At 40.0% G+C, this 21,598-nt stretch overlaps 1 protein-coding gene across 1 annotated transcript; it reads left to right on the top strand.

The window, feature by feature from the left end:
- The first annotated feature begins 13,603 nt into the window (after positions 1-13,603).
- LOC131147891 (uncharacterized) lies at positions 13,604-15,075 on the top strand. The gene is made up of 2 exons (XM_058097534.1): positions 13,604-14,266; positions 14,860-15,075. The coding sequence occupies exons 1-2, from the start codon at positions 13,604-13,606 to the stop codon at positions 15,073-15,075; spliced, it is 879 nt and encodes a 292-aa protein (XP_057953517.1).
- Positions 15,076-21,598: the final 6,523 nt, after the last annotated feature.

The raw sequence follows: 21,598 nt of genomic DNA on the forward strand, positions 1-21,598 counted from the left end.
CACTTATCATAAATATCTTTATTAAAAGATTAATTTGAGAAAATCACCATACTCACACTGAGCTTATTTTCATATCATATGTGAGTGCATTATTTGGTTGAGCATATTGGTGCAAATTTGCTTAGAGTAAGAAACACTTTACTTGTACGCAATTTATATAAGATTTGTTGTATTCCAGGCGTGGGCCTAAAGAGGGAGACTAGTCTTGTTGAATAGTCCCATATTGGCTTAGATCCAGTTAGGAAAGTTAGGTGCACCATCTTGGTAAGGTGTAGGTTGAGGTTAGCCCTGTTAATTGACCTAGTTGTAACAGATGCTGATCCACCCAGTGAGTGAGCATTAGTAAAATCCTTGTATTGGTGAGCCAAGGCGGGGACGTAGGCACAGTTGGCCAAACCACCCGATAACATATCCTGTGTCGGCTCTCTCTTTCCCTATACTCTTTATATTTCTGCAATTTAATTTATGCACATGTATGTTTATATTTGAATAGTTATATGAATGTTGTGCATGCTTTAAATACTGTGAATGATTTGAAAATACTGAGTTTGCTACATCTGTTTTATATATTTGTTTAGTATCATTCTGTTGGGGTATTGGTATGTGTCTAGACAGACCTTAGGTTATGTAATACTGTTGTTAGATTAGTTGAACCTAGGAGAGAAACTTTAAATACCTAATTCACCCTCTCTTGGGAATACACCAAAGCTAACAAAACTTATAAAATCACTTCTCACGTATGAGATGATAATAAACGAAAGACCTACTGAAATTAGTGAACAAAAGAAATCAATAGCTATTAAAGTTTCAAAGGAAAAATCAAGTGAGGAAGAGGACAATGATTTGGATGATGATGATTTAGCCTTATTCACTAGACGTTTAGGCAAATTCTTCAAAAAGAATAAAAGATTTGCTAAAAAAATTCAGAGGATCTAAAACGGACAAAGGTGAAACAAGCAAGAAAGAAACAAAGAATGAACCCCCAACTTACTATAATTGTAAAAAGGTAGGACATAAAAAGTCTGATTGTCCATAGCTCAAGAAAGATGCTAAGAAAAAGAAAGTAATGAAAGCAATGACTTGGGATGACTCCAGCTCAAGTAGCTTAGAAAGCAAATCAAGTGATCAAGAAATAGTCAACTTGTGCTTCATGGTGAGAGAAGACGAGAAAACTCTTATTCAAACTCACCTATAGAATCAAGTGATGAATCTTGTAATGACTCATATGAGAGCATGCCTTTGTATAATGAAATTCAAGTTGAATTATTCTCACTGCATAAGAGGTTCATAAAAGTGTCCAAAAGAAACATTACACTAAAAGGACAAAATGAAATATTAATGAACCAACTAGAGTCATGTAATTCGGCTGAAAAAGAAAAGGACCTAGTTATTGATGAACTTGAAAATAAAATAAACCAGATGGCTAAAGAACTAGTAAAGCTGCAAGCTAATTGTAAAGGAATAGAAGATTCAGTAATACTGTGTCTTGAAGGGTATGAAAAACATGTAAGCTGAACTTCTGTAGGTTTTGTGTTTTTGGGAAACAAAGCAGGGTGCAATTCAAATAAGCTATACATAAAATGGAAGGTATTATTGATTACATACATTCTTATGTTTGGGGGCTAATGAGAGTAGCATCACAAAGAGGCCATGTTTGTTTTGTGAGTTTTGTTGACGATGACTCACAGAAGGTTTGGGTACAGTTCATGTGGCACAAGTAAGATATGTTTACTAGGTTTAAGTTGTGGAAAACTAAAGTGGAAAACCAGATCAGGAGGAGAATTTATGGGATCGAGTATGATTCTAGGTTCATGGCGTTTTATGCGAATTGGGGCATTAGGAGACATTTCACTGTTCGCTAGACACCTCAGAAAAATGGTGTGGCTGAGAAGATGAACCAAACTCTAGCTAAGAGAGCTTGGTGTCTCAGGCTTAATGCAGGGCTAACAAAGAACTTCTGGGCAGAGGTAGTTAGTATAGCTTGTTTTTTGGTAAACTGATCGCCAAGGGCATCATTACAGGGGAAAGTGGCAGAGGAGGTGTGGATGGGAAATGCGGTAGACTACTTCAGATTGAAGGTATTCAGTTATCTAGCTTATATTCACATGTCTAGTAAGGAGAGATTAAAACTTGATGCAAAGTCTATACACTACATCTTTTTGGGGTGTTAGAAAAGTGTGAAGGAGTTCAAGCTATGGGATCTAATGGCAAACAAGGTGGTGACTAGTAGAGATGTAGTTTTCGATGAGAAAGTTATGGTGAAGCGCACTCAAATAGATGATAATGAGAAACAAGAGCCAGGAAACTAGAGTAGAGATGAACATGTTATGCAGGTGGAGTTAGAAACTCAGGGCAATGACAATGATCTTGGTCCCCCGATTGTAGGGAGTTCTAGCTTGGGAAACCAACAAGTTGATAGTGTTCCTATACGGAGATCCAGATGCGCTATCATACGACCGCCCAGGTATGGATTTGATGATTTGGTATCTTATGATTTCATTACCAATTGTAAGGATCTGACTACTTTTCAAGAGGCAGTGCACGACTAGGAGAAAAGTAGGTGGATGGGTGCTATGATTGAGAAAATGGAATCGTTGCATAAGAATCAGAGTTGGGATTTTATGGAGCTTCCAGATAAGAAGAGGGCGATAGGTTGTAAATGGGTATATAGGAAGAAGGAAGCAATCTCAGAAAAGGAAGGAGAGAAATTCAAGGCACGGTTAGTGGCAAAGGGGTACTCACAAAAGAAGGGAGTAGATTATGATGAGATCTTCTCACTTGTGGTCTGACACACTTCCATCAGGGTAGTGTTGGGATTAGTAGCTCATTATGACCTACATTTGGAACAAATGGATGTGAAGACGGTATTTCTCCATAGTGACTTGGAGGAGCAGATCTATATGGTACAACCAGAGGGATTTAGCCAACCCGGGTAAAAGCACTTAGTTTTTAAATTGAAGAAGTCTTTATATGGGCTAAAATAGTCTCAAAGGCAATGGTACAAACAATTTGATTCCTATATGATCGAGATAGGCTGCAGGAGGTGTGAGAATGATTTCTGCGTGTATGTGAAGAAGCTTGATAATGGTTCTCTCATTTTCTTATTGGTGTATTTTGATGACATGTTAATAGCTACGAAGGACTTAACTGACGTAAATCAGTTAAAGATTCTGTTGCATAAAGAGTTTGACATGAAGGATCTTGGCACTGCCAAGAAGATACTTGGGATGGAGATTCGCCAGGACAGAATTGCAGGAAGGTTGTGGTTATCTCAGGGCAGTTATGTGGAGAAGGTGTTGGAAAGGTTTAGCATGACTGATGCTAAACTAGTATGTACACCTCTAATGAATCACTTTAAATTGTCTACCGCTAAATGCCCAAGGACGGATGATGAAATCCGAGACATGTCAAAGGTCCCCTACGCTAGTGCTGTGGGGAGTTTAATGTATGCCATGGTGTGTTCAAGACCAACTTAGTGATTATGTGTCAAAGTTGCGTATTAGGTGTTTAAAATCATGAATTAAATATTACAAATTCACTTAAATGCTTAATTATGTCCAATATTTCAATATTGAGCTCAATTTATAATATTTGAATTTTTTATCCTATACTTGCCTTAAATTTATAAGTTTTTGTATTTAATTATTTCAAAGTATTTTGGGAATTAAAGAAGTGAAGCGGGTCATGCAAAACGAAGTTAATTGGGCGATTATGGACAGTTTCGACTTTGCTTCATAATCTGGGCATAATTCTCTCATCCAAACTCCGATTGAGATGATTCAAGACGCTATGAAACGCCAAGAAAAAAGCTCTACAACTTTCATTTTTTTTTTTTTTTGACAGATACTCACTATGTCAAGGTCGAAATTGGGTTTGAATTTGCTACACCTACTATACCAACCATGCATGTCGGTCGTGAAGATCTTGGGCTAGGAGTCTGTGCACAGGAAATTAGAAGGTGGCTAGCACGCAAGGCTTAAATTCATGCATGGGCTACGCATAATAAGGCCCATGCACTGGAGTAAGAAGGAGGCATGCAGCTAGGAGCTTTGGGGAATAAAATAGGGCTTCTTTTGGAAAAGGAGGGCAACCTTTAGGGTAATAAAATAGGGGTTTTTTGGGGAGTCGTGTGCAAGGTTTGAAAGGAAAAGAAGAAGGGACAGCAGCGGAATTCGACCATCTCCACCTCTCTCTCTCTCTCTCTCCCCCCCCCCCCCTCTTTCTTTGTTTATTTATTTACTTTAGTGTTACTTTAATATTTTTGTTTGAGTTCATTTTTATTTAGAATTTGTTTGAGTTTAGTTTATTTTGTTTAAGCTCTTGTTGGATTTAATTTTATTTAAGTTAATGTTGGATTAGAAATTTCATGGTTGACTGTTTATTTAATGAATGTTTCTTTTATGCTTTACTTTAATGTTATTTTAATATCTTGTTGGAACTTATTATTAGTTTGAGTTTATTTTTATTTATGTCATTGTTGAGTTGAGTTTATTTTGTTTAAATATTTTGTTGGATTTATTTTGTCTTGTATTTCAATTCCTAGGATTCAGATTCAAGTTTTTTTTTTTTTATTTCTTGCAATTTCCATTTCAATTCCCTATCATTTAATTTTTGTCATTTTATGTTCTTAATTTATGTATCGTGTTGTTTTAATTTTTGTGTTTAGTAAATGATTTTTATTTTCTCCTTGTTGTTTTAACGTGAGTTTGAAATTAATCTACATTTTTTGCGAATATGATCTCGCCTTTTGGGCAAATTATTGCGCGACAGAACTCTTATACTTGGGATAACCTTTGCGCTGCTCATTTTAGAGTGAGTCAAGCTTTTGGCACCGTTTTCGAGGAATGTCAGATTTAGTTTCAAACCAGTAGTTTATGGAAGAGAGTTTTGAAGAGACTATGGCTGCACCTGCACCTGCACCACGCACTCTTAAAGCAGATTTTTTGCAGCCTACACGAACCACTACACCATCATGCATTGCTTTCCCTAAGGATGCACCTAAGTTTACGATTAAGCATGGGATGTTGTCAGTGATACCTCAGTTCCACGGGATGGATTCTGAGAGTCTTTACCAGCACTTGACAAACTTTGAGTTGGCTTGCACTACCTTTATTACTAGAGCTGACACCGATGAGTTTATTAAATTTTGTTTATTTCATTTATCTTTAAAGGATAAAGTGAAGATTTGGTTTAATTTTTTGAGGCCTAATTCTATCTCTAGTTAGACTGATATGGAACGTGAATTCTTACATAATTTTTTTCCTTTTCAAAGAACCCAATTTCTGCAAGAGCAAATCAGTCAATTTATGTAGAAAGGTGACGAGACTTTCCAAACTTATTGGAATAGGTTTAAGGATCTGATAAACATCTATTCACATCATGGGTTTGAGTCTTTGAGGCTAGTAAATTATTTTTACATAGCTCTCACTCCTAAATGCAAATAGTTTGTTCAAACCATGTGTAACGGGAAATTCTTTAGGAAGGAACCAGATTAAACACTCTCACTTTTTGATTACCTAGCTAAAAGTGCCCAACAATGAAATACACGAACTGATCAGACACCATTGGCAACACAGCCTCTCAGAGCAATTGGTGGTGGAGGTGAATATGAAATCAAAGCGAAAATTGATGTCCAAGCCTATATTGCTGCTTTGACTAGGAGGATAGAGGTTATGGAATTAGAGAAAGAGAGTGTGTCTAATTAGATACAATTATTAAATTGGATTAACAGAGCACCAAATCAGCCTTTCTTTAACACTTATAATCCGGGATAGAGGAGTCATCTGAATTTTTCATTGAGAAATGATTAGCTTGGTCAATTCTCTTCGCATTTTTAGCAACCTCCCCAGTCCTATGCACCACCTTCTCAGCTAACATATCATCAGGCCGCTCCTTAGCATCAGTATTAGCCATATCATATTTCTCAGATCTATTCTTTAGTAGCACCCGCTCCATCAAATAAGTCTCTTGATGATAGCATGACACAGATGGCTAATACACTTCAGCAATTTATGTAGAGTCAGGCCACAACCAATACGCAGAATTCTCAAGCCATCGACGAGATTAGGACCAATTTGACTAAGCTGAACACAACATTGAGTGCATTAGAGAAAGGTGAATCCCCATCTCAAGCCCAGCTAAATATTCAAGTGCAAGTTGCAGGCATGGAACCATCATCCTCTACTAGAGTAAATGTTAGGGATTGCAATGTTGAAAAAAATCTTTGTAGTGGTAAGGTGATTGGTACACCAGATAGATAGGCTAACCAGAATGGTGAGAATTCAAATTTCAAGGAACCAGTTAAAAATTCTAATGTTGATATTTCTGAAGAACCTTAGGTAACTGCTCTGACACCTTTGCCTCAAAGACCAGTTCTTAAAGAAGTGAATTTCTTGGAGAACTTCCTGAATAAAGATCCTTTCTTGTTAAAACAAGAAATTCAATCTACGCATGTTTTGTCTGATACTTTGGAGAGCATTGATTTATTTGAAGATGATTTTAACAAAGCATATTCATTGTGGTGACTCAAATTTGAAGACTTATCAATTCAATTCATAAACCTGCCCTCACCAAATGAAATTCCTCCCGAGCGTCCTCCAGACATATTGTAATGTTTTTCTTTCCTTTACTTCATTTTGTTTCATTTTATTTTATTTTTAGTTTATTTTCAGGTACATTTTCCCTTAACTTTAGTTTTTTTTCCCCCTTACTTCTCTACCTAGGTACTCCTCCACTTCCCTCAATATCTGTAATGACCTCAAAAAAAAAATATTTATATGAGATTAGTGTAATAATAATAATATAATAATAATAATAATAATAAAATTAATTAATTAGATTTAATTAGCTAATTAAATAAACAAATATAATGAATAGTATTGGTATGGAAAAGAAAAAAAAAACTTACTGGAATATATATATATATATATATATATATATTATTAATATATGGTTATGTTTGAGATTGCATTAAATGCAATCTATAAGGATTTCAATTGAAATCCATTTTCTTCTGGAATCCCCCCCCTCTAGATTTCTCTCTACGCCTCTCTTAGGATCTCTCTGGGCTCAATTCTCTGTCTCTCTCTCTGTCTCTCTCCTCACGCTCTCCTTCTCTCTCTCTCTCTCTCTCTCTCCTCAATTTTTTAGCGAGTACTCGGCCGATTGGAGAACGGAAAATACCATTGGACTCCATTCTTCGCCACCGACATTTTTATCGGAACGGATTTGTCGTAGGAGCGAAGCAGACATATCTCCTGGGGTAAGCTAAATTCTCACTCTTACCTCAATTTCTCATAAATCTTAAGCCTAATTGACGACCGGACACCACCATGAGAATCTAAGGATAATTCTCTACAAGTCTAGCAGAGCGGATTTCTCGTGGGGCCGTTGTAGGCATAACCTCAAAATTAGGATAAAGAGGTTATTAAGGGGCTAATTAATATTTAATTAATATAGATTTAGAAATGCTAGAATATTGAGCATTTTGAGGTTGAATTTGAGTTATTGAATTCAGGGCTCGGGTAAGCGCTGCGAGTGTAATTTTGGGACCCTGTAGGCATAGTTCAGAAAACCAGGTAAGGGTGTTAAATATTGGTTTAAATGTTAATTTGGAGTATATGGAGCCTAAGGAAGGTTATATGGGTATTATTTTGGGAAATGAGTTAATTAATCTGGGAAAAACGCGAATTGCAGGATTTGAGTTTCGGGCCCTGGGGGGGTAGGATCTAGGTTTTAACGAGACTCTCAGTAAGTTAGGTAAGGGGAATAAATTATTATAGTCGATTTGAGAAATACTGATTGGGTTGTTATGTGAAAATGATATTATGATATTCTACTTGAAATTTATTATGATATGAGTATCAGATGAAATTTGTGTGGCATATGATTTTTACTGAAATATGTTTAAAACTAGATGAAATGACTTACCCTGAGAATTATGAGATTATGAAATGTGTATTGAAATATATGTTTTTGAAATGTAGTATTTATATGTGTATAGAAACAATTTCTATGAAAATGAGAATGTGTGAATTACTGATGTGAGTATTTTGAGAAATATGGAAACACGTGAATTATGACATATGCTAGTATGTGAATGAAATGAGCATTGATATGAGAAATTGAAATGTGAATACTGAATGGTGAATATGAAATTATAAAAAGGGAAATGGGAATATTGAAATGCGAAAATTCTGCAATATAAATATTGAAAGGTGGGAATTGAAATATGAACATTGAAATGTGAATATTGAAATAAGTATATTGAAATGTGAACATGGAAAAATAAATACTGAGTTGAGAATGAGAAAATGAGAATATTGCAATGTGAAAAATGCAATATGGAAATTGAAATGTGATGATTGAATTGAGAATACTGATTGCAAATTCTAGGAAATGTGAACATTGTAAAGTGCGAAAACTGCAATGAGATCATTAAAATGTGATTGATGAGATGCCAATACCGCATAATGATTGCGGCTAGGTGGTATTCCTCTCCTACTGATGCTGCTAGGGAGGCATGCTCAATATAGAGATTGTGTGTGTGAAGTTCCTACTGATGTCGTTGGGGAGGTATGTTCAGTATGGAGATTATGTGTGTGAAGTTCCTACTGATGCCGTTAGGGACGTATGCTTAGTATGAAAATTGTGTTGTGAAGTTCCTATTGATGCCGTCGGGGAGGTATGCTCAATATGGAAATCGTGAATGTGTTGAGAACTGAAATTATATGATCTGTTGTATTATGTAAAGTACATCAATGTGGATTTATGCATACATAGATATGTAATGAGTTAGAATGTGAAATGAATATGAGGAATGAAAAAGTGCGTGTTTTATAACATAAATAACTGAATCCAAGTAAAACTCTCTGCTTGAGGGCTTACTGAGTAAGGCAAGTGCCCTGATGAGTATCAGCTGTAACTGAACTCGAGTTAATTTGGTAAGATTACAAACGATATTAGAGCAGAGGGGAGCTGCATGTATGGGCGTGCAATCTCCCCTATCCTCAGAGACTTCGCTAGTAAATATGGATTGTATATGAATGAACTTGAGAAATGGTTTTAAAGCTTATAAAATCTTGTGTTTTATATCTATATGATTATGAGCGCACACACACACACACACACACACACACACACACACACATATATATATATATATCAATGTATTTTCTCATATGAATTGATGATTTGAAAAGTAAAATGTGTTAAAACTGAACTCATATTGCCACAAGCTGTAAATAATTTATTCCGTCTTACTGAGATGTGTCTCATCCAAATTATTTAAACTTTTTAGGGAACAGAGACAGACCAGGTGATAGAGTTCCGTGGTAGTAAGGAGTTGAGACCCTATTATACAGGGTGAGTTTTTGAGTAGGGAGGTGCGGTTACCCTAGGGTTGAATTGTTTTTGGGTATGAGATAGAGATGTGTATATATATATGGATATTGATACTCTAGTATTGTATTCTGGATGGTATGTATATTATGTCTTCCGTTGTTCAGTTAATATAAATAAAATGTCTATTTATTTGGTACCCAATGCGGGTCGGGTTGTGGGAATGGTATCAGAGTTATTGACGTGGCCAATGTGTAATGATTTATTTATTATTGAATGGAAAAAAAATGGCATGGAAAATCGGGGCTTCATAGTATCATTCTTTTGCTTCTTTCGCAACGTTGCTGAACGTGAACTTTGGGATGACTCAAAAATGATAATGAAGTGAGGTGTGTGGATTTTGAAAATATGATTTTCATGGAAAACAAAGTGCAATGGAGTCACCACTAAACTTTTGAAGTGCGGTTAGAACACTTGATTGCTACCCCGTTAGGGGTAGAATCGGTTTGCGTTAGCAGAGTCAGGCTCGAGAGTTCGGTTATGCGAGGGGAAGGTATTAGCACCCCCCTACATGCTCGTTCTTATGAACGGTACCTAATTAATAAAAAAATATTCAAAAATAAATCTAATAAGCCTTCTTATTTTACTCCCTAAAAAGTGTGAAGAAAATGTACAAAATAAAATACCACATAGATATTCCCTTAGAATTGAGGCATATCATGCTTCGAAGAGCTCATGCCTTTAAATCATTAGGATGGAAAATCGAGAAAATAGTTTACGAAAATACACTACCGGGGTTTTGAAATCTTTATAGAATTTTTTAAGTGAAAAACAATATCCTTGGAGGTTTGAAATTTATTTGGAAATGAAAAATGAGTTTCTCAACTCAAAAATATTTTTTTTGTATTTTTTTGAGATTTTTCTAAATTTTTACAACAATTTTTCTTATATTTTTCCCCAAAACTTTGAAATAACAAAAAGGTCATTAAGCAAAAACAATGAAAATCAAGTTAAGAACATTTTTAGAATTTTTTTTTTCCTGAATTTTTTGTATTTTTCGTGATTTTTATAAAAAAAAAGTTTATGAATTTAAAATAAGTTAGTTGAATATTTAAAAATAAAAAAAAAAATCAGTAAAAACCGGTTCGGTGGGGTAAAACCGGTCAAACGTTAATCGGTTTGGAGGAAGACTAGTTTAAGGCTGGTCAAGGCCAGTGCCACATGTCAGCCTGCGAATGGAGGAATCATACGGGTGAGGATCTGGCCACATGGTTCAATCCTGGGCATTCATGGAGGAGGGAGATCCAACGGTCAAGATGTGGCCGTCACAAGCTTTAATGGCACTAGACAAGGTGGCCACGTGTCACCATGCGTGCAGGAGGGGTGCGGGATTCGAAGGGGTGTCTGGCACGGCTTGATCGCAGCTGTTGATGGAGATCAGAAATCCGACGATGCTGATGAGAAGCTTTAGGATCGTTGACGTGGCCGAATCTAGACCATGTGGAGTCATTCAGATCGAACGGTAGACTATCATGCACCCAAGTCAATGACGTGGCGTCATCTGGAGCGTTCCCGAGAAACGAGATCCAATGGCAGATGAGCGGTCACGTGAGGGGTGATGAGCGCATAGGGGACAAGCCCACCATGTGTCGCCTGGCGAGCAAAGATTCATAATGAAGGGGGGAGCTGTTAGCATTTAATGCTCCTGACAAGGGTGATCTGGGCTGTTGACAAGCTATGGAGATTGGACAGTGGTTATTGAGCATGTCAGAGCTGCTAACGAGGGCAAATCGTGGTCATCCAAGCTGATCCAGATCAAATGACGACGGTTAAATGCGTCAGAGATGCTAATATCCATGAAATCGTGGCCATCCAGGCCAACCTAGATCGAACGGTCAAGATGTGACCATGTGGTTTTTCAATCGGAAGGGCGGAGGCATGCCACGTGGTCGAATCTCATGGCTTCGAGGCTCAAGATACTTAAGCCCATTTTTTTTCTTCTGTTTCATTTTTCATTCTCCTCGCAGATTCTCTCTCTCTCTCTCTCTCTCTCTCTCTCTCTCTCTCTCTCTCTCTCTCTCTCTTCTGTGAACCAAAAACCCTCGCTTCTTCTCTGCGAATTCAATCCAGATGCCCTAGGTCCCTCATTTTCAAATCTCCCTCTCCTTCTGAATCAGAACCCTAAATGCTTTCTCATCTACGTTCAAACGAACTGGGGCTCCAAGTTTGGGTAGTCCCCTTTTCTCTCAAGCTCTTTTAGTCGGATCTAAGCAACAAGGAGGCCTTTGGTGGAACCAACACCAGCGGCGAGCACCCCGGGGAAGTCTTAGAGGCAAATCAGCATGGTGCTTGGGGCAATCTTTTTAGGATCTAACCATGCACTCAGATAAGTTTATTTATTTATTTATTTATTTATTTTTTGTTTTGTTTTGTTTTCTTTCCAATTTTCTCCCTTTCCTTTTTGATCGTTGATTGATTGTTGTGCGATCTTATGGGAGTGTGTGAAACTTTGATGGTGTGAATGTTGGCTTGTGATGATCGGGTATTGGGTGTTTTGATGCTGTAAGTGAGGGGTTGGGGGTCTTTGGTTAGTGTTTTAGGCAGAGGGAAGAATACGAGCTAAACTCGTCTCACCTTGAGTGAGTGAGCAACGGTTGAATCACATGAGTCAACCCAGCAGGGTCGTGTGAACTCGGTTAAGCCTGATTCAGACTCAGGACACGGGCTAGGCTTAGGCATGTGTGGGTTTAGATTAGTGTGAGCTCCAACTCTATTCTTTTAAAAAAATGGGTTGGTTTAAAAAAGGAATGGGCTGGATTAAAGAGAGGTTGGGCCTTGTTGTTTTCAAAAATGGGATTTGGATCAAGTTTTAAAAATGTGATGGCCAGGTTAAATTAAAAATGGGCAGGCCCGGTTACATTTTTTGTAAAACAAGGCCTGGGTTGTTTTTAAAACAAGCCTGGTTAAAAAAAAATTGAAGACGAGCCGACCTAGTTAAGTTTTAAAATAAAGCTTGAATCATTTTTGAAAATGAGCTGGCCTATTTAAGTCTTAAAATAAGGCCCGATTTAGGTTTTAAAAATGGGCTATGGGTTTTATTCCAAATGGGGCTCCTGGTTGGGGTTTTAGATTGGACTGGCCTGGTTATTTACTGGTTTGGGTGGTTCGAAAACTAATTCGGACATAGGTCTAGGGCTCGAGTCTAAACTATAGAATGATTCAGGGAATTAAAACCTGAGTTCGGGTTTGGGTCATAGCCCCAGGTTCGGGTTTGACAATTCTAAATTCAAGCTCAGGTTTAGCACCCTGGGTCTCATCATTGCTGAGTCAAGGTTCAAGTTCACTTGAGAACCTGGAACCAGATATCACACATGCACCTACACTTACCCCCCATAATTACTACTAATATGCCCATAATAAATCACACTAATAAGGGCAGGTCAACGCCTGTCTCGCACTTTCTCCGAGTCTGACATTCTGACGAGTGATTAGCTCTGACCTAATAAAGAGGAGGAGAGATTCACACCAACGCTCGTAATAACCGAGTAATAAGCGCACGCACTTATGGCTGGAGAGCGATTCACGCCCTCGTGCAATAAATCCGAGCCAACCGGCGGTTAATTCAAGCCCCTATAAGAAGGGATTTGGAGTACAGGCAAAGGTAAGTGACAAAACACTACTCTATTGTTGCATTTAGCCTCCCTAAAAGCCTTTCTCTTACTTAGGCATCGGAGAGATCACCCGGAGTACACCCCGGGTCCTCCAAGCCTTTCTTCTCTTCCTCTTTTAGGTCAACGAGAGTCGAAGGAGCATCCCAACTACTTTTTTTTACCCCGCAACAATTGGCGCCGTCTGTGGGAAGTCACTTTTAGGAGGCGATATTATCTTACTCTCGACTTTCAACATTCCAGCAATGCCGACCTCACGCAATTCTACCTCCTTCCCTGATACAAAAGTATCATCCCAATCCATCCAATCCACCTCCGCAGAATCATCGGGTGTCAGTAGGGAGGAGTTCCTCGCTTTCTAGAAAGAAATGAGGGACATGCTCAACCAACTCTTACAATAGAAGATTCAAGAAGAGCACATCCTTCCCCAACCGCAAGAGAATCCCAGCGCAGACAAGCAAGCTAACGAACCAGTGGAGAAAGAAGAGAAAACTCACCTCAATAAGAAGGTAGAAGATGCAAATAGCGTGGACGTCAACCAACAAAGATCCACTGAGCTTGAGGAAAGAATAAAGAAGATAGATTACATAGAGAAGATGATGAAGAAGGGCAGAACCAGGCCCTACTATGGGGAAGCATCCCTAAGGTCCTCAGAGCCTCCATTCAACAAAGACATCATGGAAGATCTATTGCCCAGTAGATTCAAGATGCCCGCCTTTGAAAGATACGAAGGTTTGTCTGACCCCATTGATCACCTGGACAATTTCAAAATGTTGATGCAGTTGCAAGGGGCTCCTGACGCCATTATGTGTAGAGCTTTTGCTACCACCCCAAAGGGTACTGCCAGAGACTGGTATCGAACTCTTCGACCAGGATCTGTCAGTTCCTTCCAAGAGATGGAGCAAATGTTCACCGGCCACTTCCTTAGTAGCCGGAGAGTTGCTAAAACAACAGGCCATCTAATGAGTATGGTGCAAGTGGAGCGGGAAACTCTAAAGAACTTCATGCACCGGTTCAACACAGCAACCCTAGAAATCCGCAACTTAGATATGGGGGTAGCTTTGGCTACCTTGACAACGGCTCTCCAACTCGGAAGCTTCTTATACTCCCTAGGTAAAAAACCGCCAGTGGACATGGGGGAATTAATGATCCCAGCAGAGAAGTACATAAACTTGGAGAAGATGATGGATACGAGAGGAAATCGCATAGAGCGGAAAAGGGGAAACAATAACAGAGAATCTGGAGACACCTATAAATCTGTAAAAAGGCATGAAACTAGTGCGCTGCAAATAGGTCAAAAGATGAGAGGACAACACGACAAGTTCTCCACCTACACACCCCTAAATGTACCGCGCTCAGAGTTATTGATGCAGATCAAAAAGAAGGACTATGTCTCGTGGCCTGAACCTATGCGAACGCCTCTACATAAGCAGAACATGTCCAAGTTCTGCGCATTCCATATTGATCACGGCCACGATACAAAAGAATGCATTCAGTTGAAGAAAGAAATCGAGGTCCTAATAAGAAGGGGACATCTATCAAAGTTTATCAAGAAAGAGAATCCAGAAAGGGAACCACTCGAGCAAAGAAGGCATGGCGTAAAAGAGAAGGACGAGAAGGTCATTGGGGAAATTGCGGTGATCTTCAGAGGATCCGCCAGTGGAGGAGATAGCGGGAGTGCAAGCAAAAGATATGCTAAACAGGTGCTGATGATGGAGAAGGGGGAAACCAGTAGCAAACGAAACAAGAGAGATGACGTCATAACCTTTGACAGCGGAGACGAAGAAGGAGTGCAGCAACCGCATGATGACGCACTAGTGCTCTCCCTACTCGTGGCCAATTACATGGTCAGACGCATACTGATAGACAACAGGAGCTCGGCCAACATCATGTTCTGGTCGGTCTTGGTCGGGATGAAGATCGGCAAGGAACGACTGAAGCCCGTCTTGACCCCCTTGGTAGGATTTGGAGGAAACACCGTTCACTCCTTGAGAACAATCACGTTACCGGTAACAATAGGGACGACCCCGCAGCAGGTAACGACGTTGGTAGAATTCCTGGTGGTTGACTGACCTTCGGTATATAATGTCATCTTGGGTCGCCCATTCCTTAACGCAGTTTGGGAAGTAACGTCAACATACCACCTCAAAATTAAGTTCCCTACACCACAAGGGATAGGATCTGCCAAGGGAGATCAGGCTGCTGCTCGGAGTTGCTATGTAATGGCCTTGAAAGGGAAGATGGAGGCTAAAGAAGCTCTAACGGTGGAAGATCTAGAAGTCAGAGGAGAGTATCCCCAGATCAGTACATTACACGAGGATGTCAAGCACATACCACTGCAAGGCCACTAGGAGAGAAGTATACAGATCGGGAATCACTTGCCCGACACCTTGAAAGCAGAGCTGATTGAACTCTTGGACAAATTCGCTGATTTTTTCGCATGGTTGGTCGCTGACATGCCTGACATCGACCCTGCTGTGATCGAGCACAGGTTGCAGAACAACCCCAGCCACCGACCTATGAAACAGAAAAAAAAAAGAGCTTCGCGATGGAACGAATCAAAATAATCGATGAAGAGGTGACGAAACTGTTGCAGGCCAACTTCATTCGAGAAGTAGACTACCCGGAGTGGCTGAGCAATGTGGTCCTGGTAAGGAAGCCCAATGGAAAATGGCGCACCTGGTAAGGAAGCCCAATAAAAAATGCGGGGGCCACATATCAGAGGTTGGTGAACAAGATTCTTAAAGACCAGCTCGGAAAAACAATGGAAGCGTACGTGGACGATATGTTGGTGAAAAGTATGGAAGCGGGGCAACATTGTAAAGATTTGAGGGAAACGTTCGAGCTCCTTCGCCAGTACCACATGAAGTTGAACCCCTCGAAGTGTGTATTCGGCGTTTCTGCAGGGAAATTCCTGGGCTTTATGGTGACTCATAGAGGTATAGAAGCAAATCCGGATAAAATACGAGCACTGTTGGAAATGGAAGCTCCAAGGACTAAAAAGGAGACACAAGTTCTGATAGGGAGGATAGCCTCCCTCAGCAGGTTCATCTCCTGCTCAGGAGACAAAGGCTTACCTTTCTTTAGAGCACTACGGAAGAAGGGAGGATTCGAATGGGGGGAGGAGCAGGACAAAGCCTTTGAGTAGCTTAAGCAATACCTCGGATCCCCTCCTCTCTTGATAAAAGCAAAGAATGGGGCAGACCTCTATCTATACATAGCTTCCACGGATAATGCCGTCAGCTCGGTTTTGGTCCGGGAAGAAAGCAGGAAGCATTAGCCTATATATTACACAAGTAAGGTGTTAAGTGGTGCCGAAAAGAACTATTGTATGGTGGAAAAAGCCGCTTTCTCCATCATCTGTGTGGCACGGAAATTAAGACCCTATTTTCAAGCCCACAGGGTTGTCGTGTTAACAAACCTGTCCATGAGACAAATTCTACAGCGACCGGAGAGTTCGGGAAGGATGACGAGGTGGTCGATAGAATTAAGTGAGTTTGACATACAATATCAACCGAGGCCCGCAGTCAAAGCTCAGGTACTCGCGGATTTTACAGCAGAAAGGCTCCCCGAGTCATCCACCAAGTTGAATGAATGGACACTGCATGTTGATGGGTCCTCTAATGCTGCTGGAGAGGGAGCCGGATTCATCCTTTCTGACCCAAAGGGCAATGAAACTCTCTTCACATTAAAGTTGGAGTTCGTAGCAACCAACAACGAGGCGGAGTACGAAGCTTTGTTAGCAGGCCTGCGTTTGGCGGAAGCATTAGGGGTGGCACAGATCAAAGTATTGAGTGATTCCCAGCTGGTGGTAGAGCAGCTTAAAGGAGAATTCGAGGCTAGGGATCCAAGAATGAAGAAATATCTCTTCAAAGCAAGAGAATACATAGAGGCATTCGTTCTGTTCAACATAGAACACGTACCGAGGGTAGAGAACAAAAAGGTGGACGCACTCACGAAGTTAGCTTCGGCAACCAGTTCGGAATGGAAAGACTGTAACGTCCCTCAATTTCTTAATATAAAATATCACATAATAAATAAAATGGTCAACCCGAACCCGTGGGTAGCGGGGACACCTATCATACACAACGAAAAACCTAGCAGCAGTACACATAAAATCTCAAACATCCAGTCATAAAATATAATACCAGAGCATTCTATACATCCTCACATACATCCAAATATCTCTAGGGTCAAACACAAAATAACTCTGACTCTATTACAAAATCTTACCCTTCTCACAGGGTAATCTCACTAGCTCAACGGCGGCCCTGACTCGCCAGTCTCTCAGGAGCTCCTAAAAAATTAATTACGTTTGGGGATGAGACACTTCTCAGTAAGGGAAAATAAACTAAATACAGCTGTGTGGCAACATAAATATTTAATGCATTTGTACGTATACAGTACATTTCATAATTCTATAAACATAATCATATCGTACTGGGTAAACATATATTTTCATATCTGTTAATAAATCATATCATACATAAAATCATCTGTTATAACTGTAGTACTGAAAACAAACCCAGGATGACTAGCTAGCTGGTGTCATGTATTACCCCCCATGACGGGTTGTGCAGCCCGAAGGCGGGACCCGACAATGGCTGGCCGACCACTGCCGAATCAAATATGTCTGTAAGTACGATGAGCCCGCCACACCCTGGTCCGGACTGCCAGGTGGACGTCCACACTCTACTGAAAGCCACATCGACTATCCATCTCCCATCCCCTCGTGGGACGGTAGCACTAATAAGGCCTCGTACCAAAATGAACCCATAGCCACGGTACCGAGCTCTTGGTCTGAACTAAACTAACATCCTGGTTGTGAAAACATATAATATATGATCACACGTAACATCATTACGGCCTCGTGCCGAAAACATAGATTCGGCCTTGCGCCAAAATCATACATATGGCCTTGTGCCAAAATCGTACTAAATATGGCCTCGCGCCAATAATATAAATACGGCCTCGTGCCGATAACATAAATACATGGCCTCGCGCCAATAACATAAATACGGCCTCGTGCCGATAACATAAATATATGGCCTCGCGCCAAAATTGTTTCAGGTATATATATATACAGAAAATACATCATTTATTACATAATTGTCAAAACCATCACAACATAACTCATATTTTCATAATACCTGAAATCATGCTTGGTTCGTAAAATCTTTCACATCATAATACATTTCACATAAAATAATATTCATGCCCCACATATGCTGTTAAAAGTCATACTTCATATTCTAAAATCGTGAATTCCTTACATCTCATACATATATATACATTTTAATCATCATAGCAGTATTTTTCCAATCGTACATTTCATTTGTAATACACAATATAACATATGCTTTTCTGAAAATAAATTTACTCATAATTAATAATAATTTGTATGGAAAATTACTGCTTTAATTTATTCCCTTACCTGACTATTGAGAAATTCCTTAGGACCCAAATCCTACGTCCTTAGCGCCCGAAATTCAACTCCTGAAATTTATATTTTTTTTCCCAGATTAATTAATCTATTTCTCCAAAATAATACTCATCTAGCCTTCCTTAGGCTCCATATACCTCAAATTAATATTTAAACTATTATTTAATATCCCTACTTAATTTTCCAAATTTTTACCTGCGGGTCCCAAAATTACACCCGCGGCGCTCACCCGAGCCCTAAATTTCAGAAATCCTACTTCAGTCTCAGATGCTTAATATTTTAGCATTTCTAAATTAATTCTAATTAATTAAAAATAAGCCCCTTAATAATCGCCGCACCCCAAATTTGGGGTTTTGGCCCGATACCCCCACGAGAATTCCGTCCCACTAGACTTGTAGAGAATCATCCCTAGATTCTCGTGGTGGTGTCCGTTCTTCAATTGAGCTTATATTTTGCAAGAAATTAAAGAAAAGGAAAAAATGGCTTACCCCAGGGAATATGCTTACGCCGCTCCTACCACCGATCCGCTCCGATAGAAATGACGGCAGCGGCGAATGGAGTCCAGTGGTATCTTTGGATTTTCGATCGGGCGAAAATCCGTCATGTAATCGAGGAGAGGGAGAGAGAACGTGAGGAGAGAGAGAGAGAGAGAGAGAGAGAGAGAGAGAGAGAGAGAGAGAGAGAGATTGCAGAGAAAAGAAAAGAACAGAAAAGAAAATAAAAAGAATAAAAAAAAAGGTGGGGGGGGGGGTGGCTGCAGAGAAGAAACCAAGTTTTTTATAAAAAAAAAATTTCATCCTCAAGCTTCTTTGAAGCTTCAGGATGTTAGGTTTATAATAATAATAATAATAATAATAATAATAATAATAATAATAATAATAATAATAATAATATTTAATTAATATTAATAATAATATATTTTATTAATAAAATAAAAATAAATTTTAATTAAATTTTTTTTTTCTTTTAAATGTAATTAATTAATTAATTAATTATTTATTTATTTTATTAATTTATTTTTTTTTTTGGAAATCAATCCACTAATTATTTTATATCTCTATTTTTGGGGTTTTTACAAAGACACTATCTATCTTGAACGCATAGGGAAACCCTCATACGAGGAGGACAGAATTAACTCAGTAGCGTCCGAGTTTAGTAAGGGCGATTGGAGAGCGTCTTTATTCCTATACCTCCAGGACAGATCCTTACTAGAAGACAATAAGGAGGCTCAAAAGGTGAGGAGGAAAGCTGCAAGATATACGTTGATGGGCCGGGAGCTCTACAGGCGATCCTGGACATTGCCCTACCTTCGATGTTTAAGCAACGAGGAAGGGGAGTACATACTACGGGAAATCTACGAAGGAGTATGCGGAAACCACCTTGCCAGTAGGGCTCTAGCTCACAAGGCTATGCGATAGGGATTTTACGGGCCCACAATGAAGAAGGACGCTGTCGAGCTCGTCAAAAGATGCGACAGATGTCAAAGGTGCGCAGTGGTACCACGTGCACCCTCTAGTCTACTCTCCCCTCTAACCAGTCCCTGCCTTTTTGCGCAGTGGGGGATAGACATCCTCGGACCTCTTCCACAGACGATTGGCCAGAAAAAATTCTTGTTGGTAGCAATAGATTATTTCACTAAGTGGGTAGAGGTTGAACCTCTAGCCACCATAATAGAGCGGAACATTACACGCTTCGTGTGGACCTCATTGGTTTGCTGTTATGGCATCCCCTGGGCGATAGTTACAGACCATGGGAAGCAGTTCGACAACGAGCGCTTCAAAAAGTTCTGTTTGGACCTATCTATTAAGCTTCTCTTCGCGTCAGTGGTGGACCCCAGAGCAATGGACAAGTAGAGAATATGAATCGGATGATTCTGCATGGACTGAGGACGCGACTCGAATGCATGCAAGGTAGATGGACAAAGGAACTCCCTTCCCTTATATGGGCATACCACACCACCAAGAGAGCAGCAATAGGGGAAACCCCTTTCATGCTTGTCTTCGGCGCAGAAGCAGTCATCCTAGCAGAGGTGGGTATACCCTCTTGGCGAAGGCAATATTTTAACGACCAGATCAACAGTGAGGAGCTCAGATCAGAAATAGACCTACTGGAAGAGAGACAGGATCAGGCGAGTTTAAAAGTTGCAGCGTACCAGCAGAGGATAGCAAAGTACTATAACAACCGCGTCAAAGTACGGAATTTCCAGTTAGGAGACTTAGTCCTGAGGAAGAGGCGAAACAACCCGTCTGAGCCAGGGTTGCACAAGTTAAAGCCTAACTGGGAGGGCCCATACAAGGTCACAATGGAGATAAAACCTGGGACATACAAGTTGGAAGATGTAGGGGGGAAAGAAGTTAAGAACACATGGAATTCTGAAATGTTAAAGAAATACTATTCTTAAAAACCGCTTCTTGTAGCGCTGTAATAAAAATATCTATCACAAAAGTTGCACTACATCAATAAAGGTTGAAAAATTCAAAATACATGTTCGGTTCCTACAAACTAGTGCTTTGCTCCCCTCTCCAACTTCCTCCTCCTCCCCTTCTTCATCCTCCTCCAGATCCTCCGCGGACTCGGGGCTCTCGTCGCCATAACTATGAGAGCTTACACCATCAAGAGGAAGCTCAGGATGTTTGGTCCTTACTTGATCCCGACACCTCTTGAATCCAACTCAATAAGCTTTGGAGGTGTCGATAACAAATTGGTTGGAGTCTTTGTACTTTTTCACTACAGTTCGGGAAGCAAAAGCAGTAGCAGCAGCTTCTCTGGCAGGAAGTTCCTCCCTACGAAGGCGATCGACCTCTGCTTGCAGAGCCCGCTCGCGGACCTCGGCCTCGTGCAGTTCGTTCTGAGCAAGAACATATTTTTTCCAGGCATCGAGTGTCTGCCGATACATCTCCACAACCTTTTCCTCCTAGGCTAGAGCCATCGTTGCCAGCTATGGAAGAATACAAAGTTTGGAACAGTTAGCAAGACTATGCATAAGTCTAAAAGTATAAAGCTAGTTAAGTAGATACCTGGTACGAAGTATGGCGAATTTTCGCTGAGAGAGCGTCTGGAAGGGTACACTAGGCCTGCACAAAATCCTTAGCATGCACAGCTCGACGGAGAGCAGAGGCAGAACGGGTTGGCTTGTGAAAGATGGCTT

The sequence above is a fragment of the Malania oleifera genome, chromosome 1 (genome assembly GCF_029873635.1).
Source record: "Malania oleifera isolate guangnan ecotype guangnan chromosome 1, ASM2987363v1, whole genome shotgun sequence".
NCBI lineage: Eukaryota > Viridiplantae > Streptophyta > Magnoliopsida > Santalales > Ximeniaceae > Malania > Malania oleifera.

Bases quoted from the DNA above. Each gene is read 5' to 3' on its own strand.
- LOC131147891 (XM_058097534.1), top strand. From the start codon at position 13,604: ATGATGAAGAAGGGCAGAACCAGGCCCTACTATGGGGAAGCATCCCTA. The intron at 14,267-14,859 runs GTAAAAAGGCAT...TTACATGGTCAG, and splicing joins CTGGAGACACCTATAAATCT to ACGCATACTGATAGACAACA.